Source organism: Colletotrichum truncatum (genome assembly GCF_014235925.2).
Source record: "Colletotrichum truncatum strain CMES1059 chromosome Unknown Contig_0001, whole genome shotgun sequence".
In the NCBI taxonomy this organism is placed as follows: Eukaryota; Fungi; Ascomycota; class Sordariomycetes; order Glomerellales; family Glomerellaceae; genus Colletotrichum; species Colletotrichum truncatum.
Window position 1 is genome coordinate 10,430,225 of NW_027222398.1, and position 16,332 is coordinate 10,446,556.

The following is a 16,332-nucleotide window of genomic DNA, read 5'->3' on the forward strand; positions in this document are numbered from 1 at the left end:
CACTGCTAAGGAGACCATCGCTCTCAAACGCTTATTTCGGGATATTGAACTAGACCTCGGAGACGTATGGAAGATCCATTGTGACAATCGCCAAACGATTCGCCTGGTAGTAGGCGACAAGGAACGCATCTCAACGCGCCTTCGCCACGTTGATATACAGAACATGTGGCTACGCCAAGAGTATGCCAAGAAGACGTTCGACGTGGTATATATGCCTACCGACGAGATGCCAGCAGACGGTCTCACAAAAGCACTCTCCCGAGCGAAGTTCGAACACTTCAGGGCACTTCTAAACCTACAAGACATTCGGGCACAAGTCACAAGAAGCGAAGAGAAACAGGTGCGCGCGAGCAATGCTGGCCCGGAGGCCGAAAGTTAAATTTTGACTTGGCCCCTGGCCAGGAAGCATGATACGCTCCCAAAGGAGCAAAAGCAAGCGTACTTACGCCCCGTAGGGCGGGCTCTTTTAACGACCTCGGAGGGAGGCCGCGTACGTGTCCATCAGGACGTTGTACGCGGGGAGAACAGCCGCCGGCAAGTGTCCTCCAACAAGGCTGTCAATGGCAGCACGGAGACCAGCCGCTTCGGCCACGGCCGGAACCGCTGCAGAAGAGTCAACGGGCAGAGGAAATAATAACTGATGGGCAACCCACGTTGTGGGCCAATCAGAAGGCAGGATTTTCAGAAAATTCAACTGGCAATAATAAGAGGCAAGTACGACGGTTGAATAAAGGAAAGTGCGATTATTGCGCCAGGCGGCGCGCAAGGGCGAATTTCGCCATATTCACATCACTTCGAGCACAAAGACCGAGGCGAATACAACAACACCTCTCTTTTGTTATATATATATTCACAAGAGGCTCTGAATAGCCTCATAATCTTGTATCTAGGCGATAGTAGCGATATGGCCTCGAGGCGCGGTTTTCCAGACGACTACGCGCCGTCTGGGGGGGTGTGTCGTGCTGGCTCCGGGCCTCCGGACCCACTCTGCCGCGTCTCGGCCGCGAGGTCACGTGACCTCGCTCCAGCGACCGTATTCTTAAGCGTCCTTCGCTCCGCTCGCTCACTTAGAGAATACAAGCCGTTTTGTTCCTAGTTGATGCCGCCCGTGCCTGACGTCGGTCACCACACTTAGCTTATAGTTTATAATATTACTCTACCTTGTTATCTAGTATAAAACTAATTACTTTACCTTAACCTTCGATCTATTAGTACGACTTATTAATATATAACGTAAGACTTATTATTAGTAAATATAGCCTTAACTTCTATTAATAGAAACCTTATTATTACTAGCTAGCCGTAATACTTTAATTACTTTTATTTAGTAAGTTAACCTTATAAGACTAATAAATAATACCTTCGATAAGATATCTTTATTTAGCATTACTAAGACTTTTACTACTTCTCCTAACTTTTCTAAGGGGAAGGCATTAGCTAAAAACCTTGCCTAGGAACTCGGGGAGGAAGAGATAAAAGACGTAGAAGAAGAATCTAAAGAAGAAGAAGATAATAGTAATAAAAAGCTTTAGCGTTAGGTTTATAAGAATAACCGTAACGTTAAAAGACTTTAGGAAATATTTAATTTAAATACTATAATCTTTAAGTAATTTTAAGCTATTATTTAGAACCTTAAAAGATATAACTAGGAACTCCTAAACTAAAACTATACCTTATAAGGTATTACTAATATTATTTAAACCTTTATAGATAGATAAGAAAAACTTCGTTTTAATACCTTAAGTAAGTATAACGATACTCTTAGCAAACTTAAAAGATTCTTAATTTAACTTAAAAACTATTATAACTTTTATTACTTTAACTTTAAGAATAAGTCTAAAAAAGTCTTATATATTTTAACTTTCTTAAATAGAAAAATATTTTAATAGTTTAAGCTATTTCTAAATAATTACTAATAGAATAAAACCTTAGAAGATTATAATATAGAGACTTATAATATTTTTAATAGCTTTAAAGGATTTAAGTATATACTTAAATCCTTATTCTAAGATCTAGATAAACATAGTAAAGTAGAGAAGGAACTTAATAACCTTAAGTAAACTAAGTTAGTAATTTATTACTTAGCTAAATTCTAACGCCTTGTTACGGTCAGCTATCCAACGGTAGGGTCTGCTAACAGAAGCTGGGGATTGACACATAGTAACAGTACACTAGGGTCGTGGTTAGGTCGTAGGTCGTAGACTGATAGTAGATCGGTCTTCAGAGGCTAAGGTGATTAGTCTTAGACTTAACAAGTAATTCGTAGTGAAGGTAAGCTGAGAGTATCCTGAGGATGAATACTAAGTTGATTGCTGAAGAGCTATGGAAGTCTGACCTTGAGCTAGGCTTAGGTTATACTATATATAAGTCCTGAACAGTATTCTTTGTCTACCTAGGGGTAATCACCTAGGTGTATAAGGTAATCGCGATTAGTTAGTGTTGCGATAGTTGGAATACGGAGTCGTGTGGCACTTCCAGCCACACGCCCGCCAGGCTGAGAGGCCCAAGCCTCCCAGACCCACGTGACAGGCCAAGGGGGAATATCCCCACCTTCTAGTCAACAACACCACTTTCAACAATCATGAACCATCGATTAGAACCAATTTACTGTTATTTGTTATTGACGAACGGAATTCCGTTTCACCCCCTGTTTCACCCCCTGTGAAACCTACACTGACCAGTGGTAAACCTCACAGTTGCCATTAATTTGGTTAACTTCACAATTACCACTCTGCTACGGACAAACCGCAGATCAGCAAGGTCAACACCAGAAGAGACGACTTCTTGAACTGGATACCCAAGCCCAGGTAAAAGTAGGGATTTCGTGCTAACGAGAGAAGAAGCGAGAGTAACTGGGATCTACGGAAACCAGCAGAAGAAAGCTTCTTTTCCTCGAATCTACCAGCAATCCGATTATTCGAGTAACCTAGGGACTGCTACGCTCACCCTGGGCGGGATAAGGTTAATCGCAGCCAATTATCGCTGGCAAGAGCGTTCCATCACGCGTTTTCAATCACCAGAAGAAGAGACCTACCGAATCGACGGTCTTCCAACCTCTTCACGCCACAAGGGCGAAGATTCACGAATCCCACAAGGGACAACAACTTCCCCAACTACAACTATCCCCCACGCGCGGTGCCAATCACGAGGCGCCCGCTAGTTTCTCAATAAATCCCCAGACGAGGTGCCAACCGCGAGGCGCCTGCCACAAGAGACCTCCCTACCAGAAGAAGAACACGCCGAAAGGCGAGCGGAGACTACCGGCGGTAATCCGCCTATACAGCTATACGTATACGCCTCCGAGGCTGCGGCTTAGGAGAAACGCACGTGGTTGTGGGCGTCATAAGGCCAACTGTCCGCTAGATTCTAAACTTCCCAACAGTGAGGAGCGAAGCCCGAAGCGAGAAAGAGAGATTCACGAGAGAATCTACGGTAGAACTCTCTCCCTACCAATTCGAGACCTGTGTATACCCTCACACCCCTCGAGAACATCAGCGAGAACGGCGCCGACGGAAACAAACGACGAACCGACGAAAATCCCCGATTTCACGATTCTTTCCCCTTAGAATCGTAATATCCCGAATCGTCTTTTGACTCCCACTTCCAGGCCTGCATCTTGCACCAATCGCAGCTGACGCTGTTGAGGATTAGAATTCAAGATTCTGAACAGAAGTAATCCTTTTATACTGTCAGAATGGAGCGAAATTCACGAGAAGGATCGCCCGCGAGCGGCGTCACTGCCAAAAGCCAATCAACAGTCCCCATCCCACAGAGAATCGAAAGTATGATCGATCCAGCAGTATGGGGCAACTGGGCAATCGACCTTACAAACGCTAGCCCACAGCAACTGGGTTCCTATATGGGTTTCCTACTTGAGACCTATGAGAAGAGGAATCTCACGGGCCTCGAGCTATGGAACGAAGTTTCTCCCGATTTCGCCGACTGGTCAGAAGAAGACTTCCAGAACGTACCTCCCCCAATCCTACGATTCTTCAGAGACTATTTAATCGGTAACGGCGTCTACGTCGAAATGGATGGCAAGAAAATCTCGAAAAACGTGGCATTAGCCCTCAAAAAGGAAGAATTCCACTACTGGTCACCCCAAGAACTCGAACAAGGCGTCAAGAGATATCGCAACCTGAAGGCTCTGATAAAAGACCCCGAATTCCACGAAGAGATCACGAGACCGGCAACAGTAGCCAACAGCACAGGAGGAAGAGTCGAACCAACCCTACAGCCACCTCCTCCACAAGAACAACAACAGTGGCAACTACCGTACCGACCGCCACATCCCACGGTCTCTCCGTTAACAGACTTCCAACCATACGAGTCAACAGACCGTATCGGAAAGCAATTAACAGAATTCGCGAAACTGTACCCCGACGATATGAAATACAGCGGCGATATGTACGATGTACTCGAAAAGAAGATGCCAGTATTCGTGGATCACTGTAGAATGCTGGGAATTCACACCTCCCAATACAACAGGGCACTTCCCCTAATACTGAAAGGAATAGCCAAAACCTACTTCTACGCCTCGATTAAAGTGATCAACCCACAGCCCAACTTCGAGACCATGATCAACCAATTGAAATCACACTTCGAGACTAGGGAAAGGCAACAAGCGTACGTTACGCAGTGGAATACAACTACTCTTCCCCAAATCATTCGCGATAACCCTGGAAAGACCAAATCGGAGTGTTTTGACATACTATGTGACAAATTAAGCAAGATTCAGCCCGGTTTGCCACAACAGGATCACAACGACCGATCCCTCCATACCCAACTTCTACACGCTTGTAGAGATATTCCAGAGTGTGCAATGGCGTTATTTGTACCGGCTGAGACGTACGAGGGACTTCGCAGCCAATTAATCTCGTCGATCGAGACAGCTACCCGTCTCAACCAACAACAATTCAACACAGTAGCCAACCCACCAGAGCAGTACTGGACCGACAGAACTTTCAACGGTCGAGGGCGTTATTCACGATACAGTCGTTCATCACGAAGTCGATCATCACGAGGAAGAAGCCGTGACAGACCCCTATTACCGCCAACGCCTAAGAAGTGCTACGTGTGTGGAAAACCTAACTGCTGGTCAACCAAACACACCACAGAAGAGAGACGAAAAGCGTACGAGAAGTTCAAAACCACCCAATATGCCCAGGATACGTCACTTCCAGCATATGGCCAATTTCTCGTCCAATACGAGGGTTTCGACGGGTTAGACCTACAACCTACCGCCGAAGACCCCCAGCAATACTACCACGTAACCGAACAAACCAGTGAAAGTGACGAAGAGGAAGAGACCGGCAGCGACAGTCAATTCCAGGTCACCGCCTATTTCACTACAACAGCAATTGACGGCAACAGGATCGCCACGATCCTAGCAGACCAGTCAACCCGCCATGCTATTACGAAAGAAGACCTCTTCCGCAACCAACCAGAACCGAAAGAGCTACCTTCGCAATTCACACTCGAGGGACGCTACTCTGCCCAGAACTTCCAAGGGATCATGCCCGACTCGGGCGCAGCAGGATTCTCAACCGCTGGCCACCCACAATTCGTGGCCCTACAACAAATTTACGAAGGAATTACGTTAAACACTGAGGCGGCTGGCGGCGTTACAGTGAAATTCGGCGATGGGATACCACTGGAGTCTATAGGGACTACCAAAGTGCCAACGCCGTTTGGAAGCGTCAAATTTCACGTTATTGAGACTAACACTCCCTTCCTTATGTGCCTAGGAGATATGGACCGATTGAAGGTCTACTTTAACAACGTTACGAATACCCTCATCCAAGGAAATAAGGTCGTACCTATTATTCGCAAATGGGGCCACCCATGGTTATTACTCGATAAGGAGAAACCACTCGCCTGGAACCACCTCACAGACGCTGAATTGCGACGGGTTCACCGTCGCTTCGGACACCCATCTGTTCAACGATTACACAAGGTGCTCCAGAGGGCCGGCCACCCAGTTGAAATTACGGCAATTGAGCAACTATCGAAAGTCTGCCATCGATGCCAAATGCACGCACCAGCGCCATCACGGTTCAAATTCACGTTACGAGACGATTACGAATTCAACTACGAGGTTATCGCCGACGTGATGTACCTTGAGGGTAACAGACCGGTCCTCCACGTCGTCGATACCGCCACGGCGTTCAACGCCGCCCGGTTCCTTGAGGACATTTCTGCGAAAGCCACTTGGGAAGCCCTACGCCTCTGCTGGATAGATGTGTATCAGGGACCCCCAGACTGGCTAGTTACCGACGCTGGAACAAACTTCCGCTCAACAGAATTCCGAAACGCGGCGAGAGGAATGGCAATTGAAATCAAGGAAATTCCCATAGAAGCCCACAACAGTATTGGGAAAGTTGAACGATACCATACACCTCTAAGGAGGGCGTACGAAATCATCAGAGCAGAAGACCCAACAATTACGCCAGAATCAGCACTTCAAACAGCAGTCAAAGCAGTCAACGATACTGCTGGCCCGAACGGAATAGTGCCAACACTCTTGGTATTCGGCTCGTACCCACGAATTACCGACGATTCGCCGCCATCTCCCGAAGTCACAAGGCGGGCGAAAGCGATTAAGAAGGCGACGAGCGAAGTACGCGAACTTCACGCAAGGCGACAGGTGGCAGAAGCTATCGCCACCCGCAATGGCCCTGATACAGGGCCAATTGTTAATTTACCGCTACGGTCGCAAGTACGAGTATGGCGCGAAAAGAAGGGCTGGACCGGACCGTTTACTTTAGCAGCCATAAACGGCGAAACCTGTACTGTCGATACGCCACGTGGTCCGAAGACCTTCCGGTCTACCGTAGTCAAACCATACTACGAAGATCCCGATCAACCACCTAATTCCATCGCCGCGCCAGAAGAAGAAGAACCCGAAGCTAAGATACCGCAGCAGGAAGTAGTACGCGACGAAATTATCGTCGCCGGCGGAGGCAGTGAACCGGACGAACCGCAAGAGGCACCGGAGCCACCGAGAAGACGCCCGGGCAGACCCCGGAAGAGACCACTGCCAATCGCCCACTTCACAGAGGAATTCAACGATGACCCGGATTATCAACAAATATTCCTATCGATTAAGGAGCAAGCAGACGAAGAATTAGCAATCAAACTACGACGAGAAGGTGTTATTACTACACCAGGCGAACCGTTCGAACAGTCAACTAAACAAGAGATCAACAGCCTCATCGCTAGAGGAGTGTTCAAATTCACCCAGTTCAATAAGAGAAGGCACCAGAACGTACGAATCTTCCGATCTTGTATCGTCAACGAAGTCAAGGGTAAAACAACCGAACCCTACGAGAAATCGAGACTTGTAATACAGGGTTACGCCGACGATAGCAAGAAGGCTATATTGACCCAATCGCCAACGATTCAACGGGCGAGTCAACGGCTAATTCTGTCAATTACCCCGTCACTCCTACGAGAAGGGAAACAACTATGGCTTCGAGATATCACACAAGCCTACGTTCAATCCTCCACAAGGCTCAATCGCACTATTCTCGCCTACCCACCGAAGCAAATTCAAGACCAGTACCCAAATGGGACCATTATGGAGGTTGTGAAGCCTCTGTACGGAATCGCAGAAGCTGGAACCCACTGGTGGGCAACGTATCACAAGCATCACAGAGAGAATCTCCAGATGGTTACTTCTTCGTACGATCCATGCCTATTGATCTCATCTACCGAAAATCCACACTTTGGCTGTATCGGCATGCAAACCGACGATACCCTCGGTTTGTCAGACAAGGCGTTCTCACAATTAGAAGACGAACAGTTAGAAAAAGCGGCTTTTACGGCAAAAGCGAAGAATATCCTCACAATTGACGAACCCCTCCAATTCAACGGAGGGATAATCGCGCTGTCAACCGACAATTCGATCAATTTGAGGCAAAAGGGACAAGCCAAGAAGTTACGATGTATTGAGACTACTAAACCCAACCCAAAACAGCAATATGTCGAACAACGCGCCAGAGGGGCGTACATCGCGTCAATTTGCCAACCCGAGGCCTGTTTCGATTTATCCACTGCTGCCCAACACCAAGACCCCTCGCCAGAAGCGATAAAAGCACTGAATCAACGGATTCGATGGCAAATAGAATCGCCTAACCGAGGAATAACGTTTATCCCACTCGACCTTACAACAGCCAAGCTATTCGTTTTCGTTGACGGGTCGTTCGCTAATAACCACGACCTCTCCTCCCAATTAGGGTTTCTGATCATCCTAGCCAACGACACTTCCTCTGACAGCAACAACGGAGAATTCACGATTCACGGTAACCTCGTTCATTACAGCTCTACGAAGAGTAAACGAGTCACCCGCAGCGTATTAGCGTCAGAGATCTACGGGATGGTCGCTGGCGTCGATATGGCCTACGCCCTCGCCACAACCCTGGCGACAATCACTGACCACCTCAACCTACCAACGATTCAGACAGTTGTCTGTACCGATTCCTATTCGCTGTACGAGTGTCTCGTGAAGCTGGGCACTACCAAAGAAAAGCGACTCATGATCGATATCATGGCGTTGAGACAATCGTACGAAAGACGAGAACTACAAGAAATTCGTTGGATTAACGGCGAAGACAACCCTGCTGATGCCCTCACGAAGAGCAAACCAAATCGAGCCCTCGAGAGATTCGTTGATAGCAACACGATAACGATACGTATGGAGGGATGGGTAACAAGACCGTAACTACGGGAGAAAGTAGGGATAGGAGGCCGAATTGACGAGGAGACGGAACTGTATAGGGACAACGTATTCCAACCGCTTCAACACCATAAAAAGAGAGTTTCCAGTGTTGCGATAGTTGGAATACGGAGTCGTGTGGCACTTCCAGCCACACGCCCGCCAGGCTGAGAGGCCCAAGCCTCCCAGACCCACGTGACAGGCCAAGGGGGAATATCCCCACCTTCTAGTCAACAACACCACTTTCAACAATCATGAACCATCGATTAGAACCAATTTACTGTTATTTGTTATTGACGAACGGAATTCCGTTTCACCCCCTGTTTCACCCCCTGTGAAACCTACAGTTAGCAATGCTAACTGATCACTAAGCGTCCCGTCCTGTGCTCTACTGATCGTTTCCTTATCTTATCGTTATGTGACTTATACTATAGTTCTTCCGTGCCGAGTAAGTTCCCGCTGTTCCCGTGATCCTGTAGTATAAATGTCTTATCCTAGCCGCCTGACGCCTAAGTAGGTCGTTCGGCTGTTATCCTTGTTTACAGGTCGTAACATCAGGTCCCCTCTCCAAAGGTCTTGTCCTTAAGACCTAATATAAGTAGGTCGTTAGTCCTAGGTTGGGGATCTATCAATCGTGCTTCCTGATCTACTTATGATGCTAACACTATGTCAGGTCGCGTTTAAAAATCGAAATCGAGTTCTACCTCTACTCTTCGTCGTCGTAATCGCGCATTGCGTATTGCTAAGTTTAGCCTTGTCGTCGACATGCCTTGTTCTTACTATCGTTCCGCAGGGAAGCGTTATAAGCTTCTTCTAGGTAGTAAGGTTTGCAGCGAGTATACTTGCTTAGGGTAGTCTTGTAATACGGCGGCGGACGCTATTTATGCTTATACGTTTTTACGCTCCCTGCGTTTCGTACGTACTGCTAACTTATCATAGTTAATCGTTTACTAGATAAAGCGGCTTGTTTAGAGGACGTAGAGGTAGTTAAGGAGGAGGTATTGCGAAAGAAAGCTACTGCTTTGCGTGCCGCGCAGGCCGAGTTAGACGAGTCTATAGCATAGTTAGATCGTTTGCGTAAGTAGAAAAGAATAGTTTTCCGAAAAGGTTAAGAAGTTATAGAGGAGGAGCCGGTAGCGTCTCCTATATTAGAGGTTTAATCGATAGGTAGCTTTAGTATAATAAACCTAGATTTAATCCTTGATTAGAATCTTAGTACTCTAAACTTCTTATCGGGGGGGTCCTAGTTGTATTCTAGTATTCCTAACCGAATAAACGGTTTTCCTTGTCGCGGTCTGTCTGCTTCTGCTAGTAGTCTGACGTGTCTATGTAGGTATCTAATTCCTCGGTAGCTGTTAGTATTTGTTTAACTAGGAGGCGTTACTAGCGCTAGTATAGTTTCCCGTTCTCGGTGTTATTACTAATAGACGGAAAGTTCGTTAGTTGCGTTAGTAAGGTTCTTCGCAGGTTCCTAAGTATTATCTTTATGTCTATATCCTTTCTATTTAACAAGGTATTAATATCCTTCGGGTTTTTTAAGGTAGTTAATAATACGTTCGACTTCATACTCTAGCTTGTTATTTTCTATAATGATAACGTCGCTTGTTCGTAATCCTTATAGGGCTGGTTCGAGTAGTAAGATGTAAAATACCGGGTGATACTTTATAGTATCTAGGAGTTCGAGCTTATAGTTAACTAGTAAAATAACTCGTGAAATTCTAAAAGGTCTAAGTTTTTTAAAGTCGAGTTTGTCGCTTAGTCGTTTTGTTTTGATGTTTCGCCGTATAAGATAGGCGCTATCTCCCTCTTTCAAGGTTAGTCCCTTAATCCTTCGTTTATTACTAAATTAGGTTATTCGTTGTCGTACAAATTCGAGTTCTTTGCGTGCGTTTTCTTAGATATCCTTGATTTATCGTACTAAGGCGATAGCTTTTACTACGGCTAGTCCTGCTCGGGGTTCTCTATAAGCGGTAGGTTCGAATCCGTAGTTAAGATAGAAGGGGGATTCCTTAGTACTTTCTCCGATTACGCTATTATAAGCGAATTAAGCTATTAGTAGTAATATAACCTAATTATCTTGGTTATAATTAACATAGGCGCGGAGATAAGTTTCGAAGATTTAGTTGATTTGTTCCGTTTATCCGTCGGTCTGCGGGTAGAATATAGTAGACATTGATTATTTGATGCCGAGTTATAACATGATTGATTTCCAAAATTTAGAAGTAAAGATCTTGTCTCTATCTAACATAATTTCTTTAGGTATCCCGTAGTTAGCGATAATGTATTTAAGAAATATATATATATATTCTTCGGCGTTGCTTGCTTCCTTATACGGGATAAAGTAGGTATACTTTGTAAGTCGATCTACGATGACGAGAACGCTGTCATAGTATGCTCCCGTAAAGGGTTTTCAAGACTTTAGTAGCTTGACGATAAAGTCGAGCGATATAGATTGCTAGGCGGTTTATAGCATAAGCAAAGGTTATAGCATACTATAAGGTTAATATCGAGCAGGTTTGCTTTTAAAGCAAACTTTATAGTCCTTAATCGCTTTTGCTATATGTTCTCTAGTAACCTTTTCTCTATATTATTATCATAGCCGTTTCTAGGTTTTCGTAATTCCTTAGTAACTATGTGCAAGGCGAGCATAAAACTCTATAATTGCTTCGTTATCTAGTTTACTAGGCAGGCTAGTACTAGATCGTCCGGTTATCATCAAGAGTTTGGTTGCTAGTACTAGGTCTTCGTCGTTGTTTCCTTTAAGAATTATCTAGGTTTCTTTAGGTACTAGGATATTATAGTCTGGTCGTCGGCTAAGAGCGTTAGCTCTGCCGTTATCCGATCCTTTGCGGTAGATGATTCGGAAATTGAATTCCAATAGGAATTCTAACTATCTGATTTGTCGTTTGTTTAACGCTTTTAAGGTCGTAAAGTATAAGAGATTCTTATAGTCTGAATATATAAGTACTTCGTAAATCGTTCTTAAGAGTTCGGGTCTCTATTCCTTAAATGCTTTAATAATTGCTATAAGTTCTTTGTTATGGATTTAGTAATTTAGTTCGGGTCCGTAGAGTTTGCGAGAGAAGAAGGCGTATAGGTATAGTCGTCCTTCTAGGTCTCGTTAAGACAGTTATGCTCCGAGGGCGTAGTCCGAGGAGTCTGGTTCTACTTCGAACTGCTTAGTAGGGTCTAGTATCATCAAGACTAGTTTGCTACTAATAAGGTCCTTAATTTTTTAGAAAGCCGTTTGTTATAGTTCCTTCTATACGAAGGAGGTGTCTTTGCAGCTAAGGTTAGTAAGGGCCGCGTTAATCTTGCTATAGTTTTTAATAAATTTTCGGTAGAAGTTGACGAAACCTAGGAATCCTTAGACTTCCTTAAGGTTCTTAGGTACCGGCTATTCTTTAATAGCTTTGATCTTGTTTTCTAATATTTAAACTTTTCTAGGGGTGATAGTAAATCCGAGGTATTCTACCTTCTGGGTGTGGAATTCGCTCTTCTCGGGTTCGACTAGAAGCTTGGCTTTCTAAAGGGCTTGTAGGACGTAGTAAACGTCTTCTTCGTATTTCTCAAGTATTAGTAAGAATATAAGGATATCGTCTAGGTAGACGACTATATAAATGTCGACGTATTTATGTAGGACTAAGTTGATTATGTTCTAGAATATTGCGGGAGCGTTGGTAAGACCGAAGGGCATGACGAGGTATTTAAAATGTCCTTTGCGTATCCTGAAGGCGGTCTTCTATTCTTCTCCTTGCTTCATCCTGATCAGGTTGTAGGCACCTTTGAGGTTAAAGGCTATAAACTAGTTGGCTCCGTAGAAGAGTCTCTTTATTTCGTCGATAAGCGGTAGTAGGTAGCGGTTTTTGATTGTTATTTCGTTAAGTATACGATAGTCGACGCATAGTCGTAGCTTCCCGTTCTTTTTTAGTATAAACAGGATTAGACTTCCCGCTAGTAAGGTTAAGGGTCTGATATACCCTTTCTTAAGGTTTTCTTCGAGGTATTTGTTTAAAGCTTCTATTTCCGTTAGATTAAGGCTGTAGATTTTGTTAAATTGTGGTTCTTTTCCTTCTTTAAGGGGGATTTCGTAGTCGAAACTAGTATGTTTAGGTAGTCCGGTCTCTAGTTCGGCTACGAAGAGTTTCTCGTATACTCTGTATTCTTCTAGGATAGACAGAAGCGGATCATCCTTTTATTCTAGATCCTTCGTTATTAATAGTCGTGACGTAGCTTCTTTTACTTTAAGGTAGTAGATATATCGTTTTGCCTTTCCTTGTTATATCGGCTTGTTTAAGGCCTGGTTCTGACAGGGCTGCTCAGGGACTAAGTCGTCGTAGTCCTAATAGAGTTAGCCTTTGCTCTAATCTATCTATAGGTTGTTTATCCGTAGCTAGGGTAATCCTAGCACTATGTCGTATATTCCTATATCGGCGATATCGAATTAGATTCTTTCTTTTCGATCTAGGTAGCTTATCTCGAGGGGCATAGTCTTATTATAGATAGTACCTCCTTCGTACTTGAATTCTTCTCCTTCTGCTATATATAGAGGGTATGGTCGTTCTTTTCCTCCCTACTATACTTCTAGTCTATTGATAGCTCGGGGGGCGATGAAATTTGCTTTAGCTTTGCTATCGATTAGCGCGAGTATCGTTTTCTTATTAATAGTAACTTTAAGTTCTAGGTTCTTCTTATATCCTTATGATATCTAGTAGATAGATCTTTTCCCTATTGCCTGTCGTAATCCGTCGTCGGTAGGCAAGTCTAGTTTTTTGACTGTTCTGATCGCCCTAGGTAGGTAATTCGTTTTCCTTCCTATACTGCCTTAGTAAGGCTATTCTCGCGGATTCTAACCTGAGGGGGTCTTGGTCTGTTTTTTGCGATTCTCTATGCGCGAGCTTTGTCTTGGTAGTAGACTTAGCATTCGTCGCGTTAGCATTCGTCCTATTTCATACTGTCGTCGTGTTAGCATCTTATAGGGAACTATAAGCTAGGTTGAAAGGTAGCGATCCTTCCGTCGAAAGTTATTATAGTCTATCTAATCATAATATACGTAGTATAGACATTCTTAATAGGTTTATCGTTAGGTCTTCTAGGGTAGAATCGGTAATTATACTTATCTCCTATATATTCCTTATATTTATCGTAGAAATACTAAGGCTAGAAGAGGGTTCGGTATTGTCGATAGTTGCTTCGTAAAGCAGGATGATCTTCCGTATATAGCTAGGGGGTATAGTCTCGGTCTTGCTAGTCTGCCGAGGTACTATAGAAATAGCGCTATTATTCGTCTTAGAGTATATCGATTTCTTAGTACTTTAGGAGTTGCTTGATTTCGTCTTCCTAGTCGTTAGATTCCTCTTCAGAGCTAGAGTCGTCTATACTAAGGGTAAAACCATAGGCGATCTCTGCCTAAGCGTGTTGTCGAGCTACGTCGCAAGGTTCGTCCGAGTCGTAAGGTAAACTTTCGCCTTCTCCGAAGGTCTAGTTAGTAGTTATATCGAGGAGTTATTATTCCGTCAAGGGGTTATGTTAGTATTCCGGCTCTTCTCCGGATTCTTCCTTGACTTGTTCTTTCGTTTCTTGATTATATAAGGTGTTAACGGGTTTAAAACGTTAGACCCGTAGCATTTCGTTAAGTTGTTCTGCTAGTCTTCTTACAACCTTGCTATTGCTACGGTGTATTATAGCTAGGGTCTTAGGGTAAGTATCCGGGGTGGTTATGTCGTAACCTGATCGTCCGGGGTTGCTATCTCTTAGATAGTGTCTTAATATTTCTTTGTCTTCGAGATAGATCCGGCAGTCGTCGTTATAGCATCTAGTCTACGACTGGGATGCGTGTGAAGCTTTCGCGATTGTGTTGACTTGTCGGGGTCGCTCGGCTACTAGTTTCTAGGGGAGCTTCTTAGGCTGCTTGCAATCTCTAGCGATATATCCTTGCTGATTATAGTTATAATACTTAGGGTTTTATAGCTTTTTGTCGTTAGGCTTAGTTATTATGCTAAGGTCTATAGGTCTGCTATATTGTCTATAAGCAGTATTCTAGCAGGTATTGTTCTAGTTGTTACGGGGCTTGTTATCGTTCCGCTAGTTGTTAAACTTATGTTAAGGTTGCTATTAGTACTTACGTCCGGAGTTAGCTCCTTGTCGTTTTTCGCCCTTTTCCTTTCTTCGTTCGAAGAGTCGGTTGTCGATCTTGATAGCTATGCTAGCGTATTAAAGGAAGTCTTCGGGTTCGTCTAGCTTAACGATTTCATCCTTAACATCGTCCTTAAGTCCTTAGTAGAATATAAAGATCTTGGTTTCCTTAGTAAGGTCTAGTTAAATGCTAAGTTGCTAGAAGGTAGCAGTATATTCTTTAGCTGACTTAGTCTATCGTAGCTATGCTAGTTTGCGTTTAGTTTAGCGCTTTTCGTCCGGGTCTTAGAAGAGGGATCGTAAGGCATCCTCGAATCCTTGAAAGCTGCTATAGATGTCGCGCGTCTCTATAGAGCATTCGTCCAAGGTTTCGCACTTAAGGAATTCTTCCTAGATAGGTTCGAACTACTTAAGGGCTCGTCTACGAAGATAAGTAGCCGCGTAGATAACCTTCTCCGTCTAGTTAGCAAAGTCGCTATAGTAGAAATTATAGTAGGTCTTGATCTAGATTAAGTATAGCTTAAGTTGTCCCGGGGTACTATCGTAGGTGATTAGAGAGCTAAGCTTAAGTTTCTAGCGTCCTCTAGTAGGGGTTGTTATGATGTTAGCGGCGGTCCGGAGGGTATTATTCTATTCTCTAAGTCGGTATACTTTGTTTTCGAGGTCTAGGATGCGTTAAGGGCTATTACCGAGTTCCTAGATCATCTGTTTAAGACCCTAGAGTTCGGCGGCCGTTTCGTTATACATAGTCTAGACTTTAGCAATATCGTCGTCTCCTTTCTTAACTCAGGCTCGGAGCTTGTCATAGGTCTCCTTCTTAAGGGTTACTTCGTTATCCGAGTCTACTACCATCGGGGCTCCCTCGAGTTCCTTAGCTAGGTTTCTGACAGGCTGCTTAGAGGAAGAGGAGCTTCCCGGGGTAGGTGATTTAGCAGAGGCTCGAGAAGATATGCTTATCGTTTTACTATTAGTAGGCGTCAATAGTCAACTTACTAAACAAGAGCAATCAAAGTATTACGGTTAGCTATCTAACGGTAGGGTTTGCTAACAGAAGCTAGGGATTGACATATAGTAACAGTATACTAGGGTCGTGGTTAGGTTGTAGGTCGTAGACTGATAGTAGATCGGTCTTTAGAGGCTAAGGTAATTAGTCTTAGACTTAATAAGTAATTCGTAGTGAAGGTAAGCTGAGAGTATCCTGAGGATGAATACTAAGTTGATTGCTAAAGAGCTATAGAAGTCTGACCTTAAGCTAGGCTTAGGTTATACTATATATAAGTCCTGAATAGTATTCTTTGTCTACCTAGGGGTGATCACCTAGGTGTATAAGGTGATCGCGATCAGTTGGCAATGCTAACTAATTACTAAGCATCCCGTCTTATGCTCTACTGATCGTTTCCTTATCTTATCGTTATGTAACTTATACTATAGTTCTTCCGTGCCGAGTAAGTTCCCGCTGTTCCCGTGATCCTGTAGTATAA

General features: G+C 44.2%; 1 protein-coding gene across 1 annotated transcript; it reads left to right on the plus strand.

The window, feature by feature from the left end:
• Positions 1-3,694: 3,694 nt before the first annotated feature.
• Positions 3,695-8,722, plus strand: CTRU02_202927 (uncharacterized protein; the record flags this gene model as incomplete). Its single annotated transcript, XM_036731258.2, has 1 exon — positions 3,695-8,722. One exon carries the CDS (start codon positions 3,695-3,697, stop codon positions 8,720-8,722), a length of 5,028 nt encoding a protein of 1,675 aa, XP_036577127.2.
• Positions 8,723-16,332: the final 7,610 nt, after the last annotated feature.